Source organism: Podarcis tiliguerta (assembly GCF_965153285.1).
Source record: "Podarcis tiliguerta genome assembly, chromosome: 10".
Lineage (NCBI taxonomy): Eukaryota > Metazoa > Chordata > Lepidosauria > Squamata > Lacertidae > Podarcis > Podarcis tiliguerta.
Window position 1 is genome coordinate 62,199,366 of NC_139543.1, and position 16,137 is coordinate 62,215,502.

The 16,137-nt window shown below is 43.4% G+C and overlaps 2 protein-coding genes across 51 annotated transcripts in view; both read left to right on the top strand.

Moving 5' to 3' along the window:
• Window positions 1-16,137, top strand: part of SOX5 (SRY-box transcription factor 5) — a 1,214,093-nt gene that overhangs the window by 1,056,802 nt on the left and 141,154 nt on the right. The window lies entirely within an intron of this gene.
• The window catches only part of C2CD5 (C2 calcium dependent domain containing 5), an 86,357-nt gene continuing 82,325 nt past the window's right edge, over window positions 12,106-16,137 (top strand). For 28 of the 50 annotated variants that reach the window (XM_083401754.1, XM_083401776.1, XM_083401755.1 and 25 more), the window contains exon 1: window positions 12,592-12,997. In XM_083401754.1, the coding sequence (XP_083257880.1) occupies window positions 12,908-12,997 (90 nt within the window). In that variant the 5' untranslated portion in view covers window positions 12,592-12,907. Of the gene's footprint in view, window positions 12,998-16,137 lie in introns of all 50 variants that reach the window. The other 22 variants (XM_083401778.1, XM_083401785.1, XM_083401789.1 and 19 more) reach the window with 12 other exon arrangements.

Consider the following 16,137-nt stretch of genomic DNA (forward strand, 5'->3'; position numbering starts at 1 on the left):
TGGCAGCCATTCCACCGAGAAAGAACTACAGGGCCTCAGGTGAGAGACCAACAACTTTCAGCTCTTCCTTTCCCCAAATACTGTTTCCAGTGGGTCATTACAAAACCCCACAACTAAGACTGAGTTGCCTGAGTTTATCAACTCCCAGACCTCCTCCTCCCTACAACTCCTTTTCCTTTTGTGTCTTGTCTTTAACACTGCAAGGCTGTCAACTGTCTTTTATGTGGTGCTTTAGATAAAATAATAAGACCATCACTTTGCAATCCCCTTGCAGTTTTTGGATAGCTCAGTCAGTAGAGCATGATACTTTTCATTTCAGGGTTGTGGGTTCGAGCCCCATGTTGAGCAAAAAGATCCCTGCATTCCAGGGGGTTATGCTAGATGACCCTTGTGACCCCTTCCAACTATGGATTTCTAGGACTGGGATGAAAAAAGAGAAATGAGCTTACTGAGCAATTGTATCCTTGTCCATACATAACACAGGAAGGTGTGCAACGTCAAAATCTCCAAAGAACTTTCAGGAGCTGAAATTCGGGGCATGACCCAGACCAGATTGACTTGTACATTCATTTTGTAATGGCTCAAGGCTGGATTGATGGGTGTGTCCAATGATCGTGAAAATGTGCAGAGTTCATTTTATCTGAATCATTTTGAACCTTGTCCCTATATTGACTTGAAAGCTTTCTCTCCCCCACCCCCTTCAGAGGATATTCAGCATATCTAACCAGGCATTTGCACCAGTCATTTACTTCCAAGTAAATACACTTCCGTGCCAGACATAAGTCTTCTTCGTGTGTCTTCTTCAGCAACTATTAACCCTTCCATATTTACACAATGCTATTCACTCCTTCATCCACTTAGTATTACTGTATTCTCTACTTAATGACTGATCCCAAAAAGAGAAAGAGGGACCTGAGGAAATGATTAATGAAAGCGAGATGGTTATCTAGTGGGGAAAAAATGTGCCATTCAAATGCAAAAGATTAACCCTGCAGCACAGGTCAGGCAAACTCTCATCAACTAATAGTTCAGCTATTAATGGTTGCAAAGTAAATTACAGCCCCTGACGCAACTGCGTTTACTGCCAAGCACAGTGCATGGCATCACTGCATTCTTATGTAATTGCTGGCTCCTTTCATTTCATTTATGTTTATGTTATATGATTGTCTGCTTCCATAGCATATTTCAATCCAGAGTCCTTTCCTTTATTGGCGTATGTGCACCCCTAACCTATGGTTACCAGACGTCCCCGTTTCCCGGGGACAGTCCCCGGATTTACAAATCTGTCGCCGGACAAAATCCATCCCCGGAATGTCCCCGGATTTAACTTAATGTCCCCGGACTTATATTTTAAGTGTTGTAGATTTATTAGTAGGGAATGAATGTTGCGTGGTTGGTTCGACGGCACAAGACACATCATATGGGGACTTCTGGCAAGGCAAAATGGCGGGCGCCACGGCAGCGAGCAGCTCCTGAAGCCAGCCAGAGCCAACTGCACTACCAGGCTGTCTCTGGGTTGCTGAGACTGCGGGGGAACCGGGGACGCCCGACGCGTCAACTGGGGGAACCACTGATCCCACCCATGACCCAAATCGAGGCAGGAATGAGAGAGCCCGGCCATCTGATTGACTGCCCAGCAGCACTCGCAGGGAGGAGGAAAGGAGAAGGCGGAGAGAGAAAGGGGAAGGATAAACAAGAGGGGAGCCCCGACCTTGCTGCTACCTCTGCTGCTGCTGAGGAAGAGAAGTAGGAGAGCACCGGGGGAGCAAGGACAAGTGGCCGAGCCCAGGCCCGACCCATGCCTACTCCAAGGCAGATAGCGCCCCAAGAAATCAGGCCGGGGCCCAGAGGAAGGCCACGTGACAGAGGAGACCCAGAAGAGAAGATATTCTTAATTTTAAAAAAATATATGATTTTTAAAAAATAACTTTTCTCTCTCTCTCTCTTTTTTTAATGTCCCTGGATTCTTTGAAAAAAATCTGGTAACCTTACCCTAACCCTTCTGCTGCAGTTCTTAATGCTTTAGCTTTAAGCTGTGTTTTAGCTTGATGACACATTCTTGAGTTAGGCAATAAGGTTTTGTTGTTTTAATGTGTATTGTGTACATGGGTAGCCATGAGTTGTTACAGGAAAACATAATGTTGCTGCAAGACTGATCCAAAAAGGGCGTTGGCACATGAAACCCTTTTGTAGTGTAGCAACATTAGAGATAATCCAAAAACAAGTAAACCCCTTTAAGATACAGTGTTGTAGTGGTCCAGGGTCATTGGGGGACAGGTGACCCTTACTAATTTCCTCAGCAGGGCCCCTGCCTCCAGCATCTTAAAGCCACCCAATCAGCATGGAAGGGGAGCCTTTGAACCACTCCAAAGCTAAGTGTTTAGGTGCTTTAAGTTTCAAGCAAATGGTGCACATGTTCTGTAATGGACAATGTCATGCCCTCTAAGCGGCCCTGTTTTCCAGGAACAGTCCCAGAATTATGAAAGCCCTCCTGGCTTCTCAATTGATCCCAGAATGTCCCTATTTGCCCCGCCATGCAAGGAGGATCACCAGCAATTGTCTCCAGCCTCCTCCCTTGGGTAGCTCACAGTGGCTGCTGGAGAGCAATTGAGGACGAGGAGAAACCACACCAAGGCCCAGCCCCATGTGATGGGCTGGCTCTGAGGTGCAGGCAGAGGACAGGCCTACCCTGGGCAGGAAAAAGGAGCGGAATGGGGTGCAAGGGATCTTGGTTTTTTAGAAAATGCCTCTGTAATAAACAAAAATCTGCCCTTATTCCTTTATGGGGGACACAAAAGCCCTCATAGAGTCCTTTGTAGGTTCTCCATCAGTAGGAGAAAATAACAGAGGCCAACCAAAGAATATTGAGAAGCAAAGCAGCTAGTAAGCCTGATCTTTACTGAACAACAGGGTGCAACAGGGTGGTCCCCTCACCCGCAGGAAAGGGCAGGCACACCTTGGTTCTGAGTCAAAATGGTTTCAGAGTGGTTTTCCTGTGCTGCTCCAGATATGTGGTCCACATATCTATGTATGTACTTGGTTGGTACATTTATGAACATATTATATATATATATATATATATATATATATATATATATATACACAGTGGTGCCTCGCAAGACGAAATTAATCCGTTCTGCGAGTCTATTCGTCTAGCGGTTTTTTCGTCTTGCGAAGCAACCCTATTAGCGGATTAGCGCTTTTAGCGGCTGTTAGCGGCTATTAAAGGCTTAGCGGATTAGCGCTTTTAGCGGCTATTAGCGGCTATTAAAGGCTTAGCGGATTAGCGGATTAGCTGCTAAAAGGCTATTAGCGGTTTAGCGGCTTAGAAAAAGGGGGTGGGGAGCGAAAAAAAATCTCAAGACTTGCAAGACATTTTCGTCTTGTGAAGCAAGCCCATAGGGAAATTCATCCTGTGAAGCGCATCGAAAAACGGAAAACCCTTTCGTCTAGCGGGTTTTCCGTCTTGCAAGGCATTCGTCTTGCGGGGCACCTCTGTATATATATGTGTGTGTATATATATATATATATATATATGGGCAAGATTAGATATGGATGCATATATATATATATATATATGACCTTAAAAAAAATTATTACACCATGTGCATCCACATCTAATCTTGCCCCTTTCTAAAATGTATTTATTGGCGTGTTTTTTTTTTTTTTTTTATGTAAATCTTACCTGTGTTAGCAGCACCAAAGTGATCTCTCCGGGACGCAAGCCTGGACAGTGTATATGAAGGTCCTGGGCTGCCCAGATGGCAAGACTCCCCTCTTGGTCTCACTGACATGGTCCAATGGAAAGCAGAGCAATACGTTTGGCACCAGCTTGGCTGCAGGAGTTGCTGTGTGCCAATTTCATCGTTTTCAACGTGCTCTTTGGTCCTAGCACTGTTTTGTATTTTTCAACATTATTGTATTGGGGTTTTTAAAAACTCTACACTATAAACCATCTTGCAATTCTTTTATAATTCAAAAGGTAAATGTGAGAAATATGTAAGTGTGAGATTTAACAAGTTTTCACCATCAGTTTAATACTTAAAAAAATAAAAATACCTGAAGCTTTTTTTGTTTAGTACATTTGCTGCTCCTGGTTTTATTTTTACAGCTTCTCTTCCTGCTTTATAGATGTATATTCTAGAAATAGTTCTTAATGCCACAACTAGTTTGCTTTTGATGAGTATGAGCTGCCCTGAAAATCATGCCCACTTTTCTTCCAATGTTCTGTTGTATCTAGAAATTGCCAGGGATCAGATGACTGACGCAACTCTCCTGCGAAGAAAGGTTACAACAGTTGGAGTTTTTTAGTTTAGGAAAAAATTATTGAGGCTGCATGATAGAGATTTGTAAAAATGCATGCATGCTGTGGGGAAAACAGATAGAAGTTTTCTGTTAGAACCTGGAGTCATCTGATGGGGTTGAATGGTGGGAGATTCAGCACAGACAAAAGCAAAACGACTTACAATTTATTTATTTATCCAAGGTTATATACTGCTTGACTGTAATAAAACCTCTAAGCAGTTTACAGAAATGAGAAGCTGAAATTATTAATAAAAGGCTTTTAATTAATAAAAGGCATGTTCAAATATATAAAAGGATGTCACATAGAGGAGGGAGAAAGGTTGTTTCCTGCTGCTCCAGAGAAGCGGACACGGAGCAATGGATCCAAACTACAAGAAAGAAGATTCCACCTAAATATTAGGAAGAACTTCCTGACAGTAAGAGCTGTTCAACAGTGGAATTTGCTGCCAAGGAGTGTGGTGGAGTCTCCTTCTTTGGAGGTCTTTAAGCAGAGGCTTGACAACCATATGTCAGGAGTGCTCTGATGGTGTTTCCTGCTTGGCAGGGGGTTGGACTCGATGGCCCTTGTGGTCTCTTCCAACTCTATGATTCTATGATGGCAGCTAAAAACAGTTATTTAAAAACATTAAGATTATCAGAATCAACAATAAGCTAAAAACAGATTTAAACACATGCAACGCCTACTTGTCTGGATAGTCATGCCCATGGATAGGCAAACTAAGGCCCGGGGGCCGGATCCAGCCCAATGCCTTCTAAATCTGGCCCGCGGACGGTCCGGCAATCAGCATGCTTTTACATGAGTAGAATGTGTCCTTTTATTTAAAATGCATCTCTGGGTTATTTTGGGGGCATAGGAATTCGTTCATTCCCCCCCCCCTTCAGAATATAGTCCGCCCCCCCCCCCAAGGTCTGAGAGACAGTGGACCGGTCCCCCGCTGAAAAGGTTTGCTGACCCCTAGTCTTGCCTAAACAAAAATGTTTATGCAAAAGTGTGTGTGGGGGTGTCTGTCTGATGTCAATTGGCAGGAAGTTCCAAAGTGCAGGTGCTGCCACACTAGAAGATCAATTTCTCGCAAGTGCAAAACAAGTCTCATGTAGCACCTGCAACAGTGCCAGTTCTGCAGAATAAGGGGGTAAAGGCGTAAGGTGATGCCATGATCTAAAATTCAACCTAAGGAAAGCAAGAAGAGGAAGGGGAAGTAGGTTGGCCAATTGGTGTTAAAGAAGGATAGAACTTTCTTTATGTATGCTACAACAGCAGCAAGAATACTTATTGCAAAGTATTGGAAGACACAAGATTTACCCACTCTGGAAGAATGGCAGATGAAGGTGATGGACTATATGGAATTGGCGGAAATGACTGGCAGAATCCGAGACCAGGAAGAAGAGTTGGTGGAAGAAGATTGGAAGAAATTTAAAGACTATCTACAGAAATACTGCAAAATTAATGAATGTTAGAATGATGTTGGATTGAAGTTAAGTGGTTTTTAGCAGCAATGTTATAAAGGAATATGCAAAAATGGGTTGTTAATAGGTGATAATCTAAAGCTATAATATATTAAGATAAAAGATTAAGATAAAAATCAAAGAGGGAAAGGACTTGCTGAACTAACTAATTGAACTGGAATACAAGAAAGGGAGGTGTGAGGAGGTCAGGGAAACAAGCAAATGAAAGATAAGATATGGAAAGATTGACTTGTTTTTAACTGTTTTTATTTTGTATTTTCTTTTTCTTTTTGTAATATGTTGAAATTTTAATAAATATCTTTAAAAAAAAAGAAGAGGAAGGGGAAGTGAAGGCAGGGGTAAACAGGGAAACGTTGTGTGGTTGTTTCAGTTAAAACACGCTTGGGCTTGGCTACAAGGTTAACTGCAGTATGGCTTTGGAGTGTTGATAGTGAATGGGAAAACTTTAAACAATCAGAGGTTTCACACAAACTGTGTTTGAAATAAAAAAAGCAAGCTGCCATAAAAAAGGAAATGTTTGAACACCAGTGATCTTTATGATGGAAATAACAGAAACGTGGTGCTGTGGGTTAAACCACAGAGCCTAGCACTTGCTGATCAGAAGGTCAGCCGTCCGAATCCCCTTTGCTCTGTCCCAGCTCCTGCCAACCTAGCAGTTCGAAAGCACGTCAAAGTGCAAGTAGATCAATAGGTACCGCTCCGGCGGGAAGGTAAACGGCGTTTCCGTGCACTGGTCTGGTTCACCAGAAGCGGCTTAGTCATGCTGGCCACATGACCCGGAAGCTGTACGCCGGCTCCCTCATCCAATAAAGCGAGATGAGCGCTGCAACCCCAGAGTCGGTCACGAGTGGACCTCATGGTCAGGGGTCCCTTTACCTTTACCTTACTATGAATTTTAAGTTCTTATAGGCAGATGTGACATTTGAGAACTTGCTGGCACTCTCCTCTGATCTGCATACTTTTTATTTAGAGAACTTTCTCCTTCAGTCATTCATGTGTAAACAGCCGTCCATGTGGCACACTGTTGGCGCTTGCCCAGGGATCATTCATGGCTATTTTTGTTCTGCCTTTTATGAGTAGGCGTTTCCAAGATGCTCAGTCATAGCACTCTGCAGTACACGGCACACAAAGAAATTGTTATAATTCAGGCCTGCAAAACGTTAATGGCCTATCTCGTGCTGAACATGTACAGCAGGGTCTTCCTATATAGGTAGCTCTTGCGATTGCTACCTGCTTGGGACAGTGCAAAGAAGGGCCTGGCAGGATGCAAGACAGGCCAAGTGGGAAGTGCTTGGCTCACGTGCGACTGGTCAGTTAAGAGTTCCTTGTACGACTATCAAATCACTCCGGAGATTTTAGCTAACAAACATTTTAAGTAAAAATTTATGAAGAGCGCTGGTGGATCAGGCCAGAGGCTCATCTGGTCCAGCGTGTGGGATCAAAAGAAACCTACATACAAGATTCTGAGTTAGACAACTGCCATCTTTTGCTGAGAAGAGTGGAACATAATATAGGCCCATATAGCTATCATGTGAGAATTGCCTTTGCAATTCAATACAGTGGTACCTCTGGTTAAGAACTTAATTTGTCCCGGAGATCCGTTCTTAACCTGAACCTGTTCTTAACCTGAGGTACCACTTTAGCTATTAGGGCCTCCCGCTGCATGATTTCTGTTCTCATCCTGAAGCAAAGTTCTTAACCTGAGGTACTATTTCTGGGTTAGTGGAGTCTGTAACCTGAAGCATCTGGAACCCAAGGTACCACTGTACACATTTACACCTGGGAATAAGCCCCACTGAAATGAGTGGGACTTAAGGATTGAGTTGGCATATTGTAGGACTGCACGGTAAGAAATCCATTTGAGAACGGACCTTTCTGTGAACATGCTTGTTGCCTTGAGTGGTCTGTGCACGTGTTGTTACGGGGGCAAGGTGTGGTGTTGTTGATGGGCTTTCTTTGCACTGTACTGAGTCATTGAGAAAGACAGCCCTCGTTTTTTCCTCCAGGGGCCTTGGAAACAACGCTGTGAGTTAAGTATATGAACTGGCCCAAAATCATGATATTATCATTGTTAATATGTTGCTTACAACAACAAAATCAAAGTGACTTGCTTTTTTTAAAGCATTCAATACCAAATTTAAAGATTTAAAAAACTTCAAGTCACTCATTCTCTAATTTAAACAATTATAATAGAACATAAAAATTACTGTCATGCAGAGCCTGTGTAGATTTGAGCCTAGGTCTCCACTGTTTCTAGTTCGGCACTCCACCTACTATGCTTGGTTAGAAGGAGAACCATTTAAAGGCATATGCATTTTAATTCAATGCCAAAAGGTCAACAGTGTCATACTTAACCTCCTGTTTGCTTTGGGGAGCATTGAAGAGAGCATGCAAAGATCCACCTGCGCACACTACATTTCTTTGACCATTTGCTATTGTCAGACAGTATGGTTGGCAACTATTTTGCTAGCAGCTAGATGGTTGCTTTAGGGAGAAGACAGAGGGCAAAAGTTCCTTTCTTTCTCCTCCTGAGAAGTGTAGGCATAGATTACTGATTGGTAGCAATTCCAGATGATTCCAGATTGCTGAAGTTCCAAGTGGTAGAAAACCTATGTGACTTGTGCATTGAGACTATTGTAATACACTCTGACATGGAGCCTCACTTGAGACTGGTTCAGAAGCAGCAGCAGGTGGATAAACCTGTGGTCATGTTGTTTCATAGTTTCCTCCAAGCTTTGGCTGGAGATCTCCCTCTGCCCGAGAAACTTCCACAGCCAGTTTTTGGATCTGGTGTCAGAACCCCAAGTACAGTGTTGGTTCTGGCTCCCCTGAAATGTACCTTACCCCTACTTGCCAGTTTCTGCAGGGTGCACAACAGTTCACAGCTAAATAAGTTACCATTTTCCAGCTGCCCCTATCCTGAGAAAACGTTTATTCCCTTGTCCAAAAAGCAAGTTCTTTATACAGGCTGAAGCCAAGGTCTCTGGGAAGCAACAGATGACCTTGAGTGCCCTTTGAAGTAGTGGAGTTTGAAGAAGTAAAAACAAAAAGCACACAAACCCCAAAGCATTTTGGCTCATTTTGGAATAGGCAGCACAAAGTGTCATCACATGAGATTTAATAGCTGTGTTTGCTCTCTTAAGTTTGAAGAATACAGAGGGTTTTTTGTTCTGTTTGTTAGCTAGCTTAATCTCTTTTAATGCACTAAGAAATACCTGGCACGTCTCTACAAAGAGAACACAGATTATAGTATAGATAAATACCGTATATCCCATCACACTGCTGAAAATATCTTCCCAGGGTTCTGGCCTTTTAAAGTTGGTTGGGGATGGGCAATGACAAGTTTTGTACTGCTGCTGCTGTACTTTCTCAGTGTGTTTGAAGCTGTCAACCTGAGGTTTAAATCCTGCACACACATATACACATTTGGGAATACCGGTAAGTCCCATGGAAATAAGCAGAACTTTAAAGTACACATGCAAAGGATTTGGCTGAACATCTTGGCGTTGATCCTTTGCAGAATTAAGTGTGCCTAAGCCCACGGAAATAATTTGGTTTAGGATTACTGTTGTTGGCATCAGTTTGTCTCAAGAGACAATGGAGTGCCTCTGGGGGTGAAGTTAAACTACTGCCTTAGCAGCACCAAAGTGACCTTCCCAGGGCGCAAGCCTGTGCAGTGTGTATGGAGGGCCTGGGCTGCCCAGACGACAAGGCACCCCTCTCAGCCTCACTGATGTGGTCCAAATGAAAGCATTTGGCATCAGCTTGGCTGCAGGAGTTGCCAGAAGGAGGAGTACAAGGTGCCACCCAGCCGCCTTAGGGACTCCACTCTGGATTTGTGTAGGGTTTACTCCTGAGCCTTTTCTTCCTCTGAAGATACCCTGCAAAGCAGCGGAGGTTTAGGATCAGTTTTCCTTCTCCTAGATGGGCTACCTTCCCAGGTTGAAAGCCACCTACCCTTCATTCCCCTCTACAACATGTGAAGAAACCGCCTTCTTGACCGTCGAACCCACGATTGGTCTTGTCACCTCAATCCGCCACAATCTATCTTCAAATGCATAATTACGGTATTATTCTATTATCAATTAAGTTTTTATACCACTTTTCATCCAAGGATCACAAGTCAGTTGACAATATAAAAACACAGAAATGCAAAACAAACAAAAACCATACTCTGCCACATATTATGTGTGTCATAGGGTTGCAGTCCTAAAGCTGCTTTTTGCTTTGAGATGCTGTTACTATTGGTAGCACCACTATAATGTACTCCAAAGGTAATTCATATACATATAGATGTTTTCAGACTTTAATACTACAAGTCCCCCCCCCCCCACTTAAAGCACATGGCTAAGGCCTTAGGAATCCAGAGTTAAGTCTCTACGTAGCCATGAATCTCACTGGGCGACCTTGGGTTAGTTACTATCTGTTGGCCTAACCTACCTCCAGTTGTTGCAAGGATAAAATTGGGTGGGTGTCAGAGAACAATATATATTATCTTATCCCACTGAAGATGAAAGAAACTGAATCAAAAGTACTATTCTTACCAGAATGGTAACTGTCTTTCAGCAGTAACCTCTTTTATACCCTTCAAGATGTAAATAAGCCTGATGTTTCACAGCTGATAGGCCAATACAGCAATATTGTGTTAATGTTAAACAAACTTACCTTGTCATCCATCTAAATCTTAATGCTTGTCAGTACCATTAAGTTATAAACTGTTAATAAATGATTCTATAGCAATAAAATCCAGAAGACTGTGTCATTCTATTGCAGAACAAAGAGTATTTTGACACCTTAAAGATGTGCTAGAAAGTCACGAAGAGGTTTTGCTTTTAGTGTGCAATAAACAGAAAGACTTGGCAATAGATTTAACCATGCAAATATTGACAACAGATTTGGTAATAGATTTAACCGTGCAAATATTGACAACAGGTAACTGAAAAGCAAGTCCATGTTGAACTCAGTGGGGTTTATGCGCAGGTACTGCAGCCCCAAAAACCTGCTACAAAACACACATCATCTTTCAATGGAATCTTCAAGCCTAGGATTAGGCTGTCAACCAAGACGTGAGGAGGCCAAGCAAAAATCGACGTGGCTTGCAGGCCTAGACTCGTACAGGGAGAGAGAGGTATAATAATAATAATAATAATAATAATAATAATAATAAATTTTATTTATACCCCGCCCTCCCCAGCCAAGGCTGGGCTCAGGGCGGCTAACAAGCAATAAAAACAAGTTGAATGAATACAACTTAAAAACAAGATTAAAATACAACATTTAAACATTAAAATGCAGCTTCATCACAGGAGGAGAAGGGGGGGAAAAAGGGGGAGGGAATCAAATTGACTCCAAGCCAAAGGCCAGGAGGAAAAACTCTGTCTTACAGGCCCTGCGGAAAGAAATCAGATCCTGCAGGGCCCTGGTCTCATGAGACAGAGCGTTCCACCAGGCCGGAGACAGAGTTGAAAAAGCCCTGGCTCTGGTTGAGGCTAATCTAACTTCCTTAGGGCCCGGGACCTCTAGGATGTCGCTATTTATGGACCTTAAGGTCCTCTGCGGGGCATAGCGGGAGAGGCAGTCCCGTAGGTATGAGGGTCCTAGGCTGTGAGGGGCTTTAAAGGTCAAAACCAGCACCTTAAATCTGACCTTGTACTTCACTAGGAGCCAGTGCAGCTGCAAAAGCACTGGGTGGTCAGACAAAATTAATGGACTATGCAGAATTGGACAAAATGACAGGAAGGATTCGAAACCTGCGGGACCAGAGAATTACAGAAGATTGGAAGAAGTATATGAATTATTTGAAGAGCAACTGTAATCAACAAATTACGCTAGTAGGACTACAAGAAGTTTTGTAACGAGAAATATAATAAGTGTTACAAAGTAGAAAAAGATAGAGATATTGGTTATGAGTTTGAAATGTAATAGGGAAGATAAGAAATGCATACTGAGAGATTAGATTGGAAAATTTTCAGACAGGATTGATGGAAGTGAAAAATTTGAATAAGATGTAAAAGTATGTTTAATTACTGTTGAAAATGATATGTTAAAAAAAACTAATAAAAATTATATTAAAAAAAAAAAAGGAAAAGCATTGGGTGAATATGCTCCCATGGCAGGGATCCCGTAAGGACCCTCGCTGCAGCATTCTGCACCCACTGGAGTTTGTGGGACAGCTTCAAGGGCAGCCCCACGTAGAGCGAATTACAGTAGTCAAGCCTGGAGGTGAATGTGGCATGGATTACTGTGGCCAGGTCGGGGCGGGAAAGGTATGCTACGAAACCCAACTCCAGGCTGTGAAGAGGCCTTTTAACGCAGTTGCAGCTGCAGCAGCAACAAAACCCCGCTTGCAGGCATGGAAAAGCCCATCAATCTCCAGCTCGGTGCTCTCCCGCGCGGCCTGGGAAGGTAACCTTGGAAACCACAAGCGGGGCTCCTATCGACGACTCGGCGCTCGATACTGCTCTGGCCTCCACCGACGGCTCCCGCTTTATCCGCCCCGTTTTAAATAACGGGAGGGCGCGCCCCTTTCTCCCCACCCCAAAACAAGCGGTTCAATGGGTGGAGGCCCGAGAATCACTTAAAATAATATATTTAAAACAACCCCCATCAGCGCTGAGACAGCTAGCCGGCTAATGCGTCTACGCTGAGGCAACAGGCCTGCAAACTAACGCGCCTGCGCGGAAGTCGCCATCGTCGCTTGCCACCCGTAACCGCATTCTCTTTCGCGCATGCGCAGACACAGGGAAAACAGGCCTGAGGGAAGGAAAATCATCGGGGGGAGGGGGGCGGTGAAGGGAGCAAGAGGAGCGATGTTGTTCAACGAGTGCGCAGGCGCGGGGAGCCGCCGCAGCCCTAGCCGTGGAGAGCCTCGTGCTTAATGCGCTCGGGGAGGGCCGTTGGGGAGGGTACCTTCTGCTCGCGCCCGTGCGCGCGCGCGGGGGGGATGCGCATGCGCATGGGCGACGTTTACACCGTTTCTGCTTCGGTCTCTCTGCGCTCTCCCCCTCCCCTCCACCCGGTCACCGCTTTCCTTGGACTGAGCCTCCGCTCTATGGGCCGCCCGCCTCGGGCTTTTACCTCAGCCGCCCTGGGCGGAAGGTGAAGAGGAGGAGGAGGAGACTGAGGCGAAAGGAAGATGCCCGGGAAGCTGAAGGTCAAGATTGTGGCGGGGCGGCACCTGCCCGTCATGGACCGAGCCAGTGACCTGACAGACGCCTTCGTGGAGGTTTGAAGGGGCGGGAAGGCGGGAGGGGCTTCTCTCTCTCGGTCTCTGTCTCTCCTCAGGGCTCGGCCCCGGTCAATACACCTGCGGCTCTTCGCATTTATTGATTTGCCGGGGGCCATTTGTGCTTCCGAGGTCGTCTCGCCTCGGCGCTCCTGTTTGTGAAGAACTTCGGAACTCCCTGCCACTTGAGGTCCAGCAGGCGCCTTTCCCGCGCATGCTTAGAAAAACAAACAAAAAAAAAGCCTACCCGCTTTTTAGACTACCCAGATGCTTGGGAAGTCGAGGTGGTTTTAGCCCGTTTTGTAAGGTGGTTGGTTGTTATTATTATTGTTGTTTTATTTATTTTTTTGTAATGCGCTTTCGTTAAAAATAAATACAATCAAGGGGTGTATAAGTTTTGTGAAATAGTTTTCTGCAAATCCCCCCCATTGTTAAAAACAACAACCACCTCAAAGTGGTTTGGGATAAAATTCTCACACACAAAAATCACAACCCTACTTTAAAACATACAAGAGTTAAAATACTAAAATAAATTAGAATCATCTCAACTTCTCTAAACAGTGATGTTTTTAGCAGGTGCCAAAAATGAAATTTATTTTATTTGCTTATTAAACTTACTAGTCGCTTGTCACCCAAGGTTTTCCAAGCAACTTGCAGAAATATATAGCCAGATGGGTGGGGTACAAGTAATAAATTGTTATTATTATTATGCACCTATTTAATACCATAAGAGGAGGGGGGAATCATGCAATACTTCAGTATATCATCTTACATAACATTTAAGGAAAAAACAACACACCCACCATAAGTAATAACAGAAAACAATAATTGCCTAAATTTGCATACAGCACACAGTGAAATACACACGTGTGTGTATGCATGTATGTGTGTGTATCTTTTTCATGTTCTGTTATTGTTTGATTATTTAATAAATCGTTCAGTAGATCAAACCAATCAAACCACTTTGCGAGGCCTGCGTGAAAAGCAAGTGGTATGTATGAACACCTTAAATAAGCAACTAATCACAATGCATTATTACTACTTACTGGTCGCTTGTCACCCAGAAAGATCTCCCAAGCAACTTGAAAAGCACATACATTGGTGAATACACTATATGACAGAAAAGGGAAAATAAAGATATAAAAATTCTAAATAAGTTTTTATAAAGGGCCAGGTTGAATAGAAAATGAGCATGAATGTATGGTATATTCTTAATCAGATTATATGTAAGGTTATTACAGCAGTATTCTCTGTTGTTGACATTTGTGTGTGTCGAGACATAATGGAGTACGCCATACGTACGCCATACGTGTTGAAGTCAAACTCCTGTGTTAGCAGCACCAAAGTGACAAAGTGACAGCCTGGGCAGTGTATATAAAGGTCCTGAGCTGCCCAAATTACAAGAACCCCTCTTGGCCTCTTGGCCTCGCTGATGTGGTCCAAAGGAAAGCAGAGCAATATGTTTGGCACCAGCTTGGCTGTAGGAGTTGGTGGAAGGAGGCGTACAAAGAGCCATTCAGCCATCCACTCCGAATTTATGTAGTGTTTGCTCCTTAACCTTTTTTCTCCCAAAGATGTCCCACAAGGCAGCAAAGGTTTAGGATTAGAATTTTCCATCTCCTAGATGGGCAGGCTACCTTCCCAGGTTGATGAGCCTCACCTCTTACCATTAATCTCCTAATATCCAACCAAAAATCTATTGTCTTGCAATTTCATTGAAACATAGAACGACAGAGATGTAAGGGACTCAGTCCAGCCCCCTGCAATGTCCATTTGATGTATGCTTTGCTACTGGGGGAGGAAGAGTCGTTGTCCTCTGCCATGTCCTCTCCTTTTCTAAACTAAAAAGTGTAAAATATTGTTGCTCCAACCTCTTGATCAAATCTGTGTTCAGTTCTTGCTGAGAATTGTACAAACAGTAGTTGTCAAGTACCTTGTAGTTCACAGGACATGGCTGCTGGATTATATACAACTAGGTGAATTGCACGTCATGCAGGCCTGATATAGATGGTAACTTGTTTTCCCGGCTTGTATGCTAGGTGCTTGTGTGTTGGCCAGTGCACTTATGGCAGAGAGCTAGAGCCACTCTTGGCATGTGTATTTGCATGTGACCAGAAATGTGTGTTACAGATATTTGAGTACACATATAGGCAGAACACGTCTACTTGTAAAGAAACATAATATATGAAGTTGCCCGGTATGCTGCACATAGTAGTCTACATGAAGATTTTATTTCTTATACAGTACTGGTATAAAAGGTCTACATGAAAGTGGTTTGATGTAATATTTGAAGTAATTTTTCAAGGAATTGTTTTCCCCAGTGCTTAGTTTAAAAAAGGAGAAATGTCATTTCATATTTTTTGTACCATATGCTTTCCTTTTACAGTGGTGCCTCGCAAGACGAAAAGAATCCGTTCCGCGGGTCTTTTCGTCTTGCGGTTTTTTTCGTCTTGCGAAGCAAGCCCATTGACGGAGTAGAGCTATTAGCGCTATTGGCTAAAAAAGGGCTAAAAATGGCTTTTTAAAAGGGGGGGGATTAGCGGTTTTGCTGCTAAAATGCTTTTAGCAGCTTAGTGATTCAAAATAAGGGGTTTTGGAGCAAAAAAAAACCCGAAAATTTTCGTCATTTTTCGTCTTGCGAAGCAAGCCCATAGGGAAATTCGTCTTGCGAAGCGCCTCTGCAGACGGAAAACCCTTTCGTCTTGCGGGTTTTCCGTCTTGCGAGGCATTCGTCTTGCGGGGCACCACTGTATTAGCTATAGATAGGTGTTGGTTGTGTTTCTTCAGTAGTGATGGAACAACACTTGGCTCATACTCAGAAATACTATCTTTACTATTTAACTTGTCCCTGAGCTCAGTTCAGGCATTGAAAACTGATTTTGTGGTCCTGGTGACTATGTTTGGTGGGCTTTTTTCTACCTCTTTAATGAACAAGAGCCTGAAATTTTATCTCTCACATGTAAGCAAATTATTATTCATTGTACTAAATTGACAATTGACATGTTTAGGGTTGTCAGTTTCTCACATATAACAATTATTGTGCCTTTAATACAGTAATTGCTTTGCAGACTTTATACGTAATGCACTTATTATGCCTGCTTATTATAGGGAGAATGCTTGCCATCTTTTTCCTCACAGAG